This window comes from Papio anubis, chromosome 9 (genome assembly GCF_008728515.1).
Source record: "Papio anubis isolate 15944 chromosome 9, Panubis1.0, whole genome shotgun sequence".
Classification (NCBI taxonomy): domain Eukaryota; kingdom Metazoa; phylum Chordata; class Mammalia; order Primates; family Cercopithecidae; genus Papio; species Papio anubis.
This window is the reverse complement of record NC_044984.1, coordinates 44342576-44359410: the sequence shown is the minus strand read 5'-3', so window position 1 is coordinate 44359410 and position 16835 is coordinate 44342576. Positions and strand designations below refer to the sequence as shown.

The following is a 16835-nucleotide window of genomic DNA, read 5'->3' as shown; positions in this document are numbered from 1 at the left end:
TTCAACCTCTGGATGCAAATAATTTTCCTTACCATATCAGTTTTGCTTTGTGGTAGCAAAAAGAAAAAAAATCTAGAATTTTAATGCCTGCACAAACATGGAATATTCCAACTTTCTTCAAATTTGGAGTTCATTCTGCTTTCTCCTTTTGAAGGAAAATATAACTACAGGGTAAATAAAAGTTCCACTCTTGTTTCTGGTTGTAATCATATACACACATACTCTCTTTCTCTCTCTGTCACTCTCTAATTCAATTTAGCTCAATACATAGTTATGTTAGCACAAACTAGTTAATGTGGAGACTATGGTGTGAGACGTACAAAAATGTCTAAGGCAGGGTCATTTCCTCAAGGAGCAAATCTTTTATAGGGAAGTGCCAGAAAACATAGGTTTGATAATCGTTATGCATGATGTTAATAAACAGACTTGTAACTAAACAAATTTGGTTGGCATATTAATCCAAAAGCATCAAACTGGAGAGAAGATACAATTAATGTGGGGTAGCAATACTTTGCTAAGAAAGCATTTCCCAAACCTTGGCAATATTTTGCTCCAAGAACTCTAGCAGCATTGGAATACCTAAAAGACAAAACAAAAGCACAACTGAGACAGGAGCTGCCAGGCCTACAGTTTGACATTACCTCTCTTCTGTTGCCAAATCACCTTAAGATGCAGACACTGTGTCCATCAGATGACAAATCCTTTGTCTCTGACAAAGCTTGTAAAATATTTATTAAAAGACTACAGCAAACAAGTAAGCCTTTTGTAGCTTACAATCTTTATTATGAGAAGTAGAATGTCAGATGACACTTTTAGCAAGCTCTGCATCCTATAATCAGACTTTTTTATGGCAATTTGTGCTAGTACAGTGTGACGGCATTTTTTTTTTCCCCTGTGAGAATTACTGGTGTTCATTTAAATAAACTTTGTTTTTTGATTAACTCAGTGGTGATCACAAGAAATTCATAGGACGGTGCATGGACAACCATATAACCTCTCCATTAAAAAAATACTAGCTTATAATATATCCATCTACCATGTACCCACAAAAATTAAAATTAAAACACATATATTAGCTTAAAACACATATATTGCCAAAAAACAATGAAAAGCAGTAAGAACTTGTTTCTTTTTGTCACGTTGCCATCTATTGATAACACCTAGTGAAAGGTACTGTGATGTCAGCCCAGCGTTAAACAAAAGAATCTACTAGTTAACTGATGCCGATATGTTTCTCAGAGAAAAGGATGATCAGCGTTTATAATTTTACATTAAAATTTTCACACCTTTAAAATACAAAAACGAATGTCAAAATTTAATAGTAAATTTCTTATTAAAAGCACATCAAAAAAGTAAATTATATAATGGGATTATGGTTGTATAGAAGAATGACCTAGCTTTAGGTTATTTATGCTAAAGCATTTAGGGGTGACATATCGTCTACATCTGCAACTTCCAAGTGGTTCCACCAAAATATTATATACACACACAGCAAATACACTGCCATTGTACCATCCTTTCAACTTTTCTATATATCTGAAAGTTCTCATAATGAAAAGTTAGTGAAATGTTGGCATCACAAAGTAAATGGAGAAGGTGGGAAGAGTTCAAAGTGAAAAGTAGGTTAGGTATAAGGATAACAACATAGGCATTTTTTACAATTAAAAACAATTAATCTATTGTAACACAACTTTTAACACAGAAACTTAAGCTAAGGTTTTCCATCTGTTTCTGAGCTAAACAATGGTCCCAGTATGTATCTGTGGCCAAGAGGTTCAAAAGTACCTGTAGTGTGAGGTAATGGTTTTTAGATGCCAGAACGGCAAGCAATGAGTCCTCCCAGAGAGTGATGAAAGGCTCATTCAGACTCTCTATTACCTTGCTCACTCCAATACCTCAGGGTACTAAGCCTCTCTCAAGGCTTTCTTGAATGGAAATATGCCATAATAAGCACCAAGCACCTGGTAGACTGGATTCTAAAATTGCAAATGAAATTCAGCTAAATATTGCTGGGACCCTATTTGGAAAAATACTAGTTTTTATTAAGCCTGGGCCTTATTCAGTGTTGAAAATTTCCATATCCTTTCTTCAATTATGAAAGACAGATTTGGATGACTGCTCCCTGCTAGTAAAGAAAAAGACTGGTAACTAAATGTTCTATATTTCCTTCCTTCCTTTTTGGGACTTCCTTACCATGTTCACATTTGCTCGACTTATTCTAAAGCTGTGGGGTTTTTTTGTTTTGTTTTGTTTTTTGTTTTGAGATGGAGTCTCGCTCTGGAGTGCAATGGCATGATCTCGGCTCATGGCAATCTCCGCTTCCTGGGTTCAAGCGATTCTCCTGCCTCAGCCTCCTGAGTAGCTGGGACTACGGGCACATGGCACTACACCCAGCTAATTTTTATATTTTTAGTAGACATGGGGTTTTGGCATGTTGCCAGGTTGGTCTCAAACTCCTGGCTTCAAGTGATCTGCCGGCCTGGGATTACAGGCATGAGCCACGACACCCAGTCAATTTATTCTAAAGTTTTTGCATAATTTAGTTGCTCAGAATAGTTGTTACTGAAGTATCACCATTCACATCGCTAACACATATTGTGTGCATCATTTGAAGCCAGTCTTCTAATTAATATACAGATACCTAACATGCAGTTAGAGATTCTAGCTCTTGCCTTCAATAATTCACTGGTACCAAAAAACTGATCATTATTTGTTTATGACTGTTGCATTGGAAAAACAATATTAAAGTGGAAACGCAACTCTGACAATTCCACAGGTCAATTATTTCAAGGGATATTACTCGAAACCATTCAATAATATTGTCAGAAAACATTTGTACTCAATTTTATTTGCTCAAAATCTAGAATTTTTTTTTTTTTTTTTTTTTGGAGACAGGGTCTCACTGTCACCCAGACTGGAGTACAGTGGCACCATCAAGACTCACTGCCAACCTCCGCCTCCTTGCTGAAGCAATCCTCCCGCCTTAGCCCTCTAAGTAGTTGGGACTACAGGCACGAGCTACCATGCCCAGCTAATTTTTGTATTTTTTGTAGACATGGGGGGTTTCACCATGTTGCCCAGGCTGGTCTCGAACTCCTGACCTCAAGTGATCCATCCACATCAGCCTTCCAAAGTGCTAGGATTACAGGCGTGAGCCGCTGTACCTGGACTTTTTTTTTTTTTTTTTTAAAGACAGGGTCTTGCTCTGTCACTCAGGTTGGAATGCAGTGGCGTAATCATAGCTCACTGCATCCTTGACCTCCTGGGCTCAAGCAATCCTCGTGCTCAGCCCGAGTAGCTGGGATTAAAGGTGTGTGCTACCACACCTGGCTAGTTAAAAAAAAAAAAATTGTAGAGACAGGGGTCTTACTATGTTGTCCAGGCTGGTCTTGAACTCCTGATTTCAAGTGATTCTCTCGCCTTGGCCTCCCAAAGTGCTGAGATTATAGGTATAAGTCACTATGCGTGGCCTTAAAACCTATTCATTCTAATTCTACTAACCAACCAAGCAAAAATTCAAGCAAAGCCAATGCAGACACCTTTTTTTTCTTTGAAGACGGTTTCCTCTTCCCATATAAAATAACCAAAAAAAGAGAATTGCCAGTAGTATTTATTTTTCCTTCCTTTCTTTTTTTTTTTTTTTTTTTTTTTGAGTCTCGCTCTGTCTCCCAGGCTGGAGTGCAGTGATGTGATCTCAGCTCACTGCAACCTCCACCTCCAGGGTTCAAGCGATTCTGGTGCCTCAGTCTCCCGAGAAGCTGGGATTACAAGTGTGCACCACTCATGCCTGGCTAATTTTTGTATTTTTAGTAGAGACAGGTTTCATCATGTTGCCCAGGCTGGTCTCGAACTCCTGACCTCAAGCAATCCACCCACCTCAGCCTCCCCAAGAGGCCAGGAGTGGTGGCTCACATCTATAATCACAGCACTTTGGGAGGCTGAGGCTGGCAGATCACTTGAGGCTGGGAGTTCGAGAATAGCCTGGCCAATATGATGAAACCGTCTCTTTATTAAAAGTACAAAAATGTGGCACATGCCTGTAATCTCAGCTGCTTGGGAGACTGAGGCAGGAAAATCGCTTGAACCCAGGAGGCAGGGGTTGCAGTGAGCTGAGATCATGCCACTGTACTCCAACCTCGGTGACAGAGCAAGACTCTGTCTCAAAAAAAAAAAAAAAAAAGTTAGAATGTGAACATAAGCCACGGTTCTCATATGACAAGCTTTCAATGGAATAATCTTTCTTTCTGTTCTTTTCCAATGGTCAAAAGCACCTTAGTTATAAGCTAATCCAGGAGCTCATGTGACTCAATGACGATATTTTACAATCTGTGTAAGGAAAAAGAACCAGTAACAATCTGTATTGCTAAGGAGTATGTTGTTCAAGTTGCTGTTGTTTTTTTTTTTAATTTTTAGATAAAGTCTCACTCTGTCGGCCAGGCCAGAGTGCAGTGGCGTCATCTCGGCTCACTGCAACCTCTGTGTCCCGGGTTCAAGCAATTCTCCTATCTCAGCCTCCTAAGTAGCTGGGACTACAGGCGCATGCCACCACACCCAGTTAACTTTTGTATTTTTAGTAGAGACGGGGTTTCACCTTGCTGGTCAGGCTGGTCTCAAACTCCTGACCTTAGGTGATCCACCCGCCTTGGCCTCCCAAAGTGCTGAGATTACAGGTGTGAGCCACCGTGCCCGGCCTCAAGTTTTCAGTTGGTTAAAAAAAAAAAAAAAAAAAAAATGGCTGAGCCAGGGCTAGGCACAGTGGCTCATGCCTGCTATCCCAGCACTTGGGGAGGTCGAGGTGGGAGGATCACTTGAGCCCAGGAGGTTGAGACCAGATTGGGTAACACAGTGGGATCTTGTCTCTCCAAAAACATAAAAATTAAAACAAAACGAGATAAAAATGGCTCGAGTGTTAAGCCCCCTTAGTGAGTGGCTGACCAGATCCTCATTTGAAACTGTGATTTTGGCTGGGCACGGTGGCTCATGTCTGTAATCCCAGTACTTTGAGAGGCCAGGCAGGCGAATCACCTGAGGTCAGGAGTTCGAGACCAGCCTGGCCAACATGGTGAAACCCCGTCTCTACTAAAAATACAAAAATTAGCCAGGTGTAGTGGCACATGCCTGTAATCCCAGCTACGCGGGAGGCTGCGGCAGAATCGCTTGATCCCAGGAGGCAGAGGTAGCAGTGAACAGACATTGGACCACTACATTCCGGCCTGGGAGACAGAATGAGACTCACTCTCCCAAAAAAGAAAAAAAAAAAAAAGGAAAGAAACTGGAATTATGACACCAATGTCTAAAAGTTTCAGAAACCAGAAAAAGGTGAAAACATGTGGAATAGGAAGGTAAACACTGCAGAATAAAGCAAACAGGAATACCTGTTAAGACACAGAAAACAGGCCGGGCGCGGTGGCTCAAGCCTGTAATCCCAGCACTTTGGGAGGCCGAGACGGGCGGATCACGAGGTCAGGAGATCGAGACCATCCTGGCTAACACGGTGAAACCCAGTCTCTACTAAAAAAAATACAAAAAACTAGCCGGGCGAGGTGGCGAGCGCCTGTAGTCCCAGCTACTCAGGAGGCTGAGGCAGGAGAATGGCGTAAACCCGGGAGGCGGAGCTTGCAGTGAGCTGAGATCCGGCCACTGCACTCCAGCCTGGGCGACAGAGCGAGACTCCGTCTCAAAAAAAAAAAAAAAAAAAAAAAAACAGACACAGAAAACAAAAGAATGGTGTAGTAGAAAAGTATCTTTGGGTAAAATATTTTTGTGCCTATCTTTCTCACTTATAACATGAGCGTAATACCACAACTGATAATGTTATACAGATTAGAAGCACTGTACATAAAAGCTTCTGACATACAATAAAAGCTCAGTAAGTGAGTTCAGTAAATAGCGGCAGCAATTATTATGTTAATTCCTGTATTCATCTTTATTTCTCAGTTTCGGCAGAACATCTCTTTAGTAAAATGCACTTGTATTAACCAGTAAATCATTATACCTTCCAGATTCATTGTACAGAAATTATTAAATAAACATGTACATACACTAACACAGTGTAAGCAGTCATGAAGTGATGAATCAAACTAATTTTAAGTGAAAAGTACACATTGAAATTACACTCTCACTACGATTACAACTATTCAAGAATATGTATGAATATACATAAAGAACACAAGGGAATGCAGAAAATAAAAATTACTTATGTGTTAAGGTGGTAGAATTTTCAGTTTTACTTATATTTAATAAAACAATTATAATTATGGGCAATACAGTAAAAATAAGAGGGAATAATGAAATCTTTAAAAAAAGGAAAAACAAAATTCAGATCCTTCCATCAAATGCTCTCATTATACCTCAGCCTCTGACTTCATCCCTTGCTAATTTCACTATTGCCCCATAGCAACAGCTAGACTGCATGTGGTCCCTATGTGTCCCTTCTATGTCTCTGCTCGTATCTCCGAAATGCAGTGTTCCACCCCAACCTTTCTGCCAGTGTAAATACTTTTTATATGGCTTGATAATGATTCATTTCCCCCAAGAAATATTTTCTAATTAACCGCACCTTCAATCTTAAAACCTTTCCCACTACTATGATCTGACCTGAAGAATAACTAGAATCACAAGGCACTACAAGTTGTGACTTAGGAATAATAGTGATTTGGACCTTCTGAATCACAAAATCAAAAGAATATTGGATATTCAGATGGAGTATTCATATAGTTTGACTTTATTGAACTTAAAAAATACTTTCATAGGCTCAGCCTAAATCCTGGTCCTTCTCATTCTAACCTGTTTCATAATGACTAAGTTTCCTTAGTCCCTAAATTCTCCTACATTGGGGTTTCTCTGTTACACAGCCTTTAAGCTGAAGAGGAAATAATACAGATGCTCCTCGGCTTACAATGGGGTTATGTCCCAATAAACCTACTGTAAATTGAAATTTTTTTTTTTTTTTTTTTTTTTAAGAGACAGGGTCTTGCTCTGTCACCCAGGGTGGGAGTACAGTGGCATGATCATGGCCCACTGCAGCCTCCACTTCCTGGGCTCAAGCGATCCTCTTGAGTAGCTGGACTATGGGCACATGTCATTGTGCCCAGCTAATTTTGTTACTTTATGTAGAGACAGGATCTCATTATGTTGCCAAGGCTGGTCTTGAACTCCTGGATTCAAGTAATCCTCCTGCCTTGGCCTCTGATATGGTTTGGCTGTGTCCCCACCCAAATCTCACCTTCAATTGTAATAATCCCCAAATGTCAAGGGTGGGGCCAAGTGAAGATAACTGAATTACAGGGGTGGTTCCCCTATTCTGTTCTTGTGGTAGTAAGTCTCAAAAGATCTGATGGTTTTATAAATGAGAGTTCCCCTGCACAAGCTCTCTTGGCTGCCGCCATGTAAGCCGTGACTTTGCTCTTCCTCTGCCTTCAGCCAAGATTGTGAGGCCTTCCCAGCCAGCTGTAACTGTGAGTCAGTTAAACCTCTTTCCTTGATAAATTACCCAGTATCGAGTGTGTCTTTATTAGCAGCATGAGAACAGACGAATACAGCCTCCTAAAGTGCTGGGATTACAGGCATGTGCAAATTGAAAATATCTTAAGTTGATAATGCATTTAATATACCGAACCTATTTAACATCAAAGCTTAGCCTAGCCTCCCTCAAACATGCTCAGAACATTTATATTAGCCTGCAATTGGGCAAAGTCATCTAACACAACACCTATTTTATAATGAAGTGTTGACTATCTGATGTAATTTATTAAACACTACACTGAAAGTGAAAAACAAAATGGTTGTATGGGTATATAAAGTACGCTTTCTACTGAATGTGTATCACTTTCATACCATCATAAAGTCAGAAAATTGTTAAGTTGAACCATCATAAGTAGGGGACTGTCTGTAATATGATATGTACCAACAGTCTCTAGCCTTGCCAAGTTTTAGTGGGAGAAGTGAGCCATCAATGAGGTATGAAATGAAAATCATAGGTTAATGAGTCTGAATATATACATTCAAATATTGGATCTGAAACTTATGTTAGGCAAATTGCTTAACCTAAGACATACATTTATTTTCGGTAAAACAGAATTAACAATACCTACTTTGTGGAAAAGAAATCAGGATTAAAAAAATCCAATAATATAACTGAACATGTTCAGTAAAATATTCTTCATATGTTATTACAGGTTGAGCATTTCTAATCCAAAAATCCAAAATGCTTCAAAATCTGTACTTTTTTGAGCACCGACATGACACTATAAGAATATACTCACTGGAGCAGTTTGGATTTTGAATTTTTAAATTAGGGATGCTCAACTAGTTTCTACAGACATTCCAAAATCTGAAAAAAATAAAAATAACCTAAAACATTTCTGGTCCTAAGCATTTCAGATAAGGGATACTCAACCTGTAATTATTTTCACAGATGGTTAGAGTTAAATTTTAAATTAAAAAAATCAAGAACCATGGCATCAAGTACTCGCAGAAACAAGACATCAATGTACTAAGCTTCAAAAACCAAAGAATGATTTAGAACTACAGTGCTATGTACATCTTTGATAATACATATTGCATTAGCACATTCCTTTATTTCTACGCATTTTAGATATTTTTGGAGATAACATTTTGGAGGTAGTTTGGTTCGTAAAATGATTCCTAAGTTTTCAGCATCTATATGTGGCCTTTAAATGTAAGGACTTAAAAGCCTTTGGTAAGACTAAGCTTAACATTAAAAAAAAAAAAAAAAAAAAAAAAAAAAGCTCTAGGCTGGGCAAGGTGGCTCACACCTGTAATCCCAGCACTTTGGGAGGCTGAAGCAGGAGGATGCTTGAGCCCAGGAGCTCAAAACCAGCCTGGGCAATGTGGCAAAACTCCATCTCTACAGAAGATACAAAAATTAGCTGGGCATGTTTGTACCCGCCTTGTAGTCCAGCTACTCAAGAGGCTGAGGTGGGAGGATCCCTTGAGCCTGGGGAGGTCGAGGCTGTAGTGAGACGTGATGGTGCTACTACACTCCAGTATAGGCGCCAGAGACCCTGTCTTAAAAAAAAAAAAAAAGAAAAGAAAATAAAGAAAGAAAAGAAACGCCAATAAAAGGACATAACTTTTCTAAGATCAATGAGGAATCAGGAACAATTTCAAAATCTTAACCATAAACCTATATGACTTTATGTGATGTATAATCTCAAATTTCTTGCCAATCTTTTTCTCTTACCTAGTTCTCCTTTTAAAAAATATCTTTTGACTTTCATAAAATTGAAACTTTTTTTTTTTTTTTTTTTTTTTGAGACGGAGTATCGCTCTGTTGCCCAGGCTGGAGTGCAGTGGTGCGATCTCCACTCATTGCAAGCTCTGCCTCCCGGTTCACACACCATTCTCCTGCCTCAGCTCCTTCGAAAGAAGGCTGGGACTACAGGCTCTCACCACCACGCTCCAGCTGTTTTGTATTTTTAGTAGAGACGGGCTTCAATCGTTAGCCAGGATGGTCTCGATCTCCTGACCTTGATCCGCCTGCCCCGCCTCCCAAAGTGCTGGGATTACAGGCTTGAGCCACCGCGCCCGGCCAAACTGAAACTTTTTATTTAAAAGAGAAGCTGAGTGTGTATCCTGTTGGCATTTTTCATCAACACATTATATAACAATCTTCCAAAGGAGTTTATACATTCTAGCTTCATGTTCCACTCCATATCTTACCTCCTTAAGATCCTTAAACTTAAGTCAACTAACAGCTCCAACAATGAAAAGCAGACAAATATTATTAATTAACAAGAAAAGTAAACTTGGGTCTAGAGATGATTCTTGCTAAGTCACCAATAAGAAGAAATTTTAAGTTTTATACATTAGAAAGCTTCTGAGTTTACCTTTCTATAGGTGTATCAGTTTTTATTTGGCATCAAAGTGAAAGGAGTTATCTGTATAATTTCCCTAGTGCCCTGTCAGGGGTAATGTACTTTTACTGCTGCAAATCTGTTAGAACTCTTTGCTTTTCTTTTATGCTATAACCAACACAGAAATGGCTTTCTAAGTGACACTAACTCCAAGCTCTGCTTTGGTGCCAAATGGAGTTAGTCACTTGCCAATTATGTCTTGAAGTAGTGGCTACAAGGAACATTGAAATAAGGTGGTTTATAAACTCAATCAACCAGAGCAAAGGGCTTTATACTAGCAGGAAAGGGCAGGTAATGTCTTTACTCAAGTTAAATTGACCCGGTTGTTACGTCAGCTAATCAATCCTAAATACACAGTTCCCAGGTAGGAAACCATTTCATTTGTCATTTATTGAAGGAGGCTCCTCCTGGCTGGGTTCCAAGTCAGCAGGAACTCACAAATCTCTCTCCTGGAACTGTGTTTCCTGGTTCAAGCTTGCTCTGAATGGAATCAGATCCTGTGACTAAGGAATCAGTAAGCTGAACAATCGTGGAGACCAGAGGCTTATCAAAGCAAAGTTGTGATGACCTACTACACTCAGCTCTTTCTTTCTTCTTTTCTTTTTGAGATAGTCTCGCCCTATCGCCCAGGCTGGAGTGCAATGGTGCGATCTCAGCTCACTGCAACCTCCACCTCCTGGGTTCAAGTGATTCTCCTGCTTCAGCCTCCTGAGTAGCTGGGATTACAGGTGCATGCCACCACGCCTGGCTAATTTTTGAATGTTTAGTAGAGATAGGGTTTCACCATGTTGGCCAGGTTGGTCTTGAACTCCTGACCTTGTGATCCGCCTGCCTTGGCCTCCTAAAGTGCTGTGATTCAGGCGTGAGCCACCATGCCCAGCCAGCTCTTTATTTTCTAAACAAGCCAACAATTATCTTACATGACAAGAATGCAGTGCAAAGGGCACGGTGCTTCCTCCTAGAAGGTCAGAAAGGGGAAAAATCAGTTACCTAGAAGAATTTCCAGAAGTTTGACCTTAATTTAAGGAGAGTTTGGAGAAATGGTGGGATTTAGATAAATACAGAGGAATAGAAGAGCATTATCAGGCTGGGAAAGTGGCATTAACTAGTAGATGGAAGAGGAAATGTGAATGTTAAGTTTTGAGACAATGAGTAATCTGGCAGGAGCAAAAATACGTGTCAAAAAAGAAGATAGCCAGGCACAGTGGCTCATGGCTGTAATCCCAGCACTTTGGGAGGCTGAGACGAGAGGATTGCTTGAGCCCAGGAATTGGAGACCAGCCTGGGCAATATGGCGAAACCCCATCTCTACAAAAAATTCAAAAACTAGCCAAGTGTGATGGTACGTGCTTGTAGTCCCAGCTACTTGGGAGGCTGAGGGTGGGAGGATGGCTTGAGCCCAGGAGGTGGAGGTTGCAGTGAGCCATGATTGTGCCACTGCACTCCAGCCTGGGTGACAGAGTCAGACCCTGTCTCAAACAAAGAAAAACAGAAGACATGACATTAAATTCCTAGCCATAAAACCTGAAAAGTGAAACTTAGAGTTCAGGACAAGGCGTGGGTAGACTACTAGATGAGTTATGTAGCCCCAAAGTAAGTTTTATTTAATGTAAGTAAATACTTATTTTATTTAAGTAAGATGATTTAACTTTTTGGAGGCATTATTTCATTTGAAAACACTTATTAATATATTTTAAGAAATGAATATTCTAGGCAAGGCATGGTGGCTCATGCTTATAATCCCAACACTTTGGGAGGCCAAAGTCAGTGGATCACCTGAGGTCAGGAGTTCGAGACCAGCCTGGCCTATGTGACAAAACCCCATCTCTATTAAAAATACAAAATTTAGCCAGGCATGGTGGCGCACAGCTGTAATCCCAGCTACTCGGGAGGCTGACACATGAGAATCACTTGAACCCGGGAGACAGAGGTTGCAGTGAACCGAGACTATACCACTGCACTAGAGCCTGGCCAACAGACTGAGGCTCTACCTCAAAAACAAAATTTAAAAAAGGTGAGTATTCTATAGAACACAGTTTGAAAAACATGAAATAAAAAACAAATCAATAATTAATAAAAGGAAGGCCGGGTGCAGTGGCTCATACCTGTAATCCCGGCACTTTGGGAGGCCAAGGCAGGCAGATCACTTGAGCCCAGGAGTTGAAGATTGGCCTGGGCAACACAGTGAGACCACATCTCTACGAAATATTTTAAAATTAAAAAAAGAGCCAGGTGTGGTAGCACATGCCTGTAGTACCAGCTACTTGGGAGGCTGAGATGAGAGGATTGCTGGAGCCCAGAAAGCTGAGGCTACAGTGAGATGTGATTGTGCCACAGCATTCCAGCCTGGGTGACAGAGAGAGCAAGACCCTGTCTCAAAAAATAATAATAATAAAAAGGCACTTTATTGGAGTGGCATACATTAAAAAGGATGGAGGAAGGTAGGAAAGCAAAGACAGATTTTTTCTACTTTATAATTTTGTTCAAAAACATCATGTCATTTGTTATAGGATCTTGGTTTAAAAGGAGACTTTAGAGTACATGATCTACTCTATAATTATGTGTCCCTTTCCAAACAATATTAAACTCTGGCTCATTTCTAGAGCATTGTGAGTTATCTGTACTATTCTCACACTGTGACCAAGAGAAACAGAACAATGCAGAAAGCTAAATATACCATAGGATTTATAAGTGTCTCCCACTATGTAGTTAGTCATGAATGGAAGAACTTGGGGAATGGCTGACCATCTTTATATTTATATATGATCGTTTTTATGCTACTGATATCAAATGCAGCTTAACTTACCAGCTCTCCAATTCAGCAAAGGCTTGTTTCATTTTCTTAATGGAAGCATCCATCTCTTCTTTAACTACAACTCGATACCGTGCAAGAGACACTGTGCAGCGCTGGAGGTCTTTTACAGATTTTTCAATATTGGAACCTTGGGGAAAAAAACCCAAAGATTTAAAAAAAAGAATAATAATATAGGTAACTTGAAAGTTGTATCTGAACACCTAAGCCAAATGTCATGTGGACTAAGAATCTTTCCTAAATAACCACCCTCCCCAATGAGAAAAACATGTTTTTATAGATTTTTGGGGAAAAAAGGATCCTAGTCAAGATGGAATAATAAGAATTGGATTTGTCCTTCTATCTTAAACAACTAAAAACATACAAAGACAAAATATATGAAACAATGGTTTTCAGACAATGTGTAACAGGTAGTACTTTTCCCCTGAGACAACAGAAACAAATGAAGTAAGGCCTGTGATTGCTCCAACTTACTGCCTCAATAGTTTCTAGGCTACAATGCAGGGAGGAGAAATCCTAAACTGAGCCTGGTGGACTCCCTGAATTGAAGGGACAAAGTTGGGAATTTGGAGAGGCCAAGATGGCTGAAATTCTAGGGCAGAGTACTGGCGAGGAAAGAGCTACACACATGAGAGAGCTGCACAGAGATGCACAGAGGATTCTGAGTGTGGATCAGTCTATGAGGATAAAGAAACTACCCAAGACTGGAAAGAGAACAGGCAAAAAAAAAAAAAAAAAAAAAAAAAAAAAGACTAGGCAGAACAATCCCCAGAGCTCACCAGGCCAGGGACAGTTTGTGCTCACACCAGCCAGAGTGGAAAAACCTCACAATACATGGCAGGCAGAGTAGTTGGAAGGATACTGCCTCAGCAACAGGGCAAAATTAGCTCTAGACTAAAGGCTGCTCTAGTCCCACCTAAAAAAACTTAAAAGAAACAGAAAAATATTACCTATAAGGAAGAGAAAAATCAATCACAGAGGCAGATGCAGAAATGACACAGATGATAGAATTGAGTAGAAAAGGACATCAAACAGCTATTATAATTAGATACTATATGTTCAAGAAGGTAAAGGAAAGCATAAGCATGGTAAGGAGAGACATGGAAGATATCTTAAAAGACTCCAACTGAACTTCTAGAGACAAATAAAACAATGTCCAAGATGAGAAATATGCTGCATAAAATTAACAGCAGAATAGACACTGTTAACAAAAGACGAATACAGTTGAAGACAGCAATTTTACCAACTATCCAAAATGAAATGAAACACACAGAGAAAAGAGACTTTAAAAAAGGCACCAAATTTTCAAAACTCCCTAAGTTACAGGATTTAATAGAATATAATTCACCATGTGGACATTACAAAATTAAAATGTTCTCTCTATATAGTACACTTCGAAGCACTGTATATATGAGGAAGCCAGCTTTGTAGAAAAGGATGGACTGCATTTACCTACTCAACACATTTTAACCAATTTCCAAAAGTTCTATTTACCTTTCTATATTCACCAATCCCCAAATTACATATATAATTGATTGCTGGAAACATGGATCTAAAAAGTTTGTAACTATGCCAGGATATGTATTTTCAATTTTTTAATTTAAATTCTTCCTCATCTCAACTTGATTTTTTTTAAAGAATCTACCTAAAAGCTTTCAAGCCTTATGCATATATATATATATATATATATATATATATATATACTTTTTCATTTTTGCTTGATTGGATAGTCTCAAACTTGCTCATCTGCAGCAGGCTGAGGGCTACTAGAATAATGAAAAAGGGGAGTTTACCTAATTAAAATTTGGCTCATGTGCAATAAATAATTCCATAAAGAGCTACTGATTACAAGTGTCCTTTACATTTCTGTTTCATCTGTTTAGTGGAGTGGACCACCATGCTTAGATGTATGAAACTCAGATATAGGAAACACAATCTATTATTTCTGTTTGCTGAATTATTGGCTGTTTATTTAAGTGATTATTGTAGGTTTTTTTTTAGCAAAGAGCTACCACCAGTCAATGCCACATACTTAAGAGAAAATGATCTTACTTAAAGCTAGAGTCTGTCAGAGGACTCTAGCTCAGTAAGAGCACGAAGTTATGAAGAGGAGTGAAAATATTTCTTTAAAATGTCAATGTCGGCTGGGTGCAGTGGCTCATGCCCATAATCCCAGCACTTTGGGAGGCCGAGGCGGGCAGATCATGAGGTCAGGAGATTGAGACCATCCTGGCTAACACGGTGAAACCCCGTCTCTACTAAAAATACAAACAAATTAGCCAGGCATGGTGGCACTGGCCTGTAGTCCCAACTACTCGGGAGGCTGAGGGAGGAGAATGACATGAACCCGGCAGAACTGCAGTGAGATCGCACCACTGCACTCCAGCCTGGGCTATGGAGCAAGACTCAGTCTCAGGGGGATTTAAAAAAAGTCAATGTCAGAGAATGTAGAGCTTTTACTTGTTGCGTCAACCAGGAGATAAAAATGACAGAAATAGCACAAAAATGTTGCAATAAAGCAAATAAAGAAACAGGTTAACATTAGCAGATAAGTCATCCTGGCAGTAGAGTTTGACTTTAATTTACAAAACGGGTCGTCATAATTAGATTGTATGGCATTTAAACTACTATTCAGATTCCAACTGTGTACACAAAGGTAGGGGAAGGGCTGAGTAGTCAGTCACTGTCAGCAAAATGGAAAAAGTATTAACTGATGCCCTTCTGAAACCTTATTTATGGGAACAGAGATAATTTGCCCTCTTTAGCCAAAAACACAGATTTTCTCTCACAGGTGGGTCTCTGACTTACTTAGCTTTTTATTGGTGGAGAGGGGAACATCTTCCATCCCCATAGTTGAAAACTGAGTTTCTGTGGTAGGTCTTGAGAGAGATTTGGCAGCATTCCTGGGTTGTTGAGAATTCTGAATACAGTGCGTAGTCAAAGACTTGGTCTCAAAATCAGAGACACCATTCTGCAGCATGGATCCTGTCCAAGAAAGAGCACAGTACTTTAGAGCACAATTTAGGAGTAAACCAATCATTCTTAAGTACACAAAGAAAACAGGTAAAAATGTTTGAGGCAAAACCATGCCTCTTAAAAGACTGTAAACAATATCAACTGACACGCTAGAATAAAGATCAGAATCAGCTGGCAGCTTCTGGCTTAGCCTTAAGTTCGGAATGAAGAGAAGAGTCTGTGGCAACACATCTTTAGATAGGGAGCTCAATCCCTGTGGCTCTCCGGCTTCTTTGTAGCTTGGTAGTTTCTCTGTAACTCTGGCACAAGGAATCAAAGAAGGTCAGTATCACCAACTTCTGCAAGACTCCATGTTAAGAAAAAAAGTTTTACACTCTCTCAAGGAAAGAAGAATTTAAAAAGCTTTATGGGCCAGGCATGGTGGCTCACACCAGTAATCCCAGTTATTCAGGAAGCTGACGCAGGAGGATCACTTGAGCCCAGGAGTTTAAGACCAGCTTGGGCAACATAGAGAGACTGGGTCTCTCAAAACAAACAAACAAAAAATAACGTTCTAGGGGATAGAAGTGTAATAAGTTAGGAAGAGTTAGGAAATGAGAGGGAAGCTAGTTCAGAAAAAAATGGAAACCACTGGCTATTGTTGGTTTGAGTCAGTGCAATGTTTTTCTCTAACTCTTGTGTATGTGTGTATACTAATCAATAAAAGAACACCTAAACAGCACAGCATAAATCTTACATTGGCATTACACTTCTAAAGCCAGGAGCAGCAGGGCAGGGGAACTGGATTAACAAGTAATTTTTAAAAAGAGAAATTTCCAGTATCTTACTAACCCTCAAAAAAATGGTTAACAAAGAAAGGTACAAGATATGTGAATTTACAACTAACACTAATCTTAATTCTTCACTAGAAAACAAATGTGAGACTATAAAAACCAACAGCCTAGCTCTCACAAAAGCTGGAATTATCATTATTATATATTTCTCATTGTGTTGGGTCTTAGAATAATATCAACATCATCATCTTTCTTAATAAGTCCACAATTTTTTAAAAACAACTTAAAGTCACTTTCCGTAGTCTCTAAATACTGAGGTATTTCTCTGCTATTAACTCACTTATGCCAGAAGCTGCAATTTTTTGAATTTTTGCATGAGTGGAAAAATCAGATCTT

General features: G+C 39.5%; 1 protein-coding gene across 7 annotated transcripts in view; it reads right to left on the bottom strand.

Moving 5' to 3' along the window:
- Positions 1 to 16835, bottom strand: part of SPATS2 (spermatogenesis associated serine rich 2) — a 174608-nt gene that overhangs the window by 13708 nt on the left and 144065 nt on the right. For all 7 annotated transcript variants that reach the window (XM_017945854.3, XM_021922300.2, XM_017945851.3 and 4 more), the window contains 2 exons: positions 15499 to 15675; positions 12685 to 12820 (listed from right to left, as the gene is read on the bottom strand). In XM_017945854.3, the coding sequence (XP_017801343.2) occupies positions 12685 to 12820; positions 15499 to 15675 (313 nt within the window). The remainder of the gene's footprint in view (positions 1 to 12684; positions 12821 to 15498; positions 15676 to 16835) is intronic.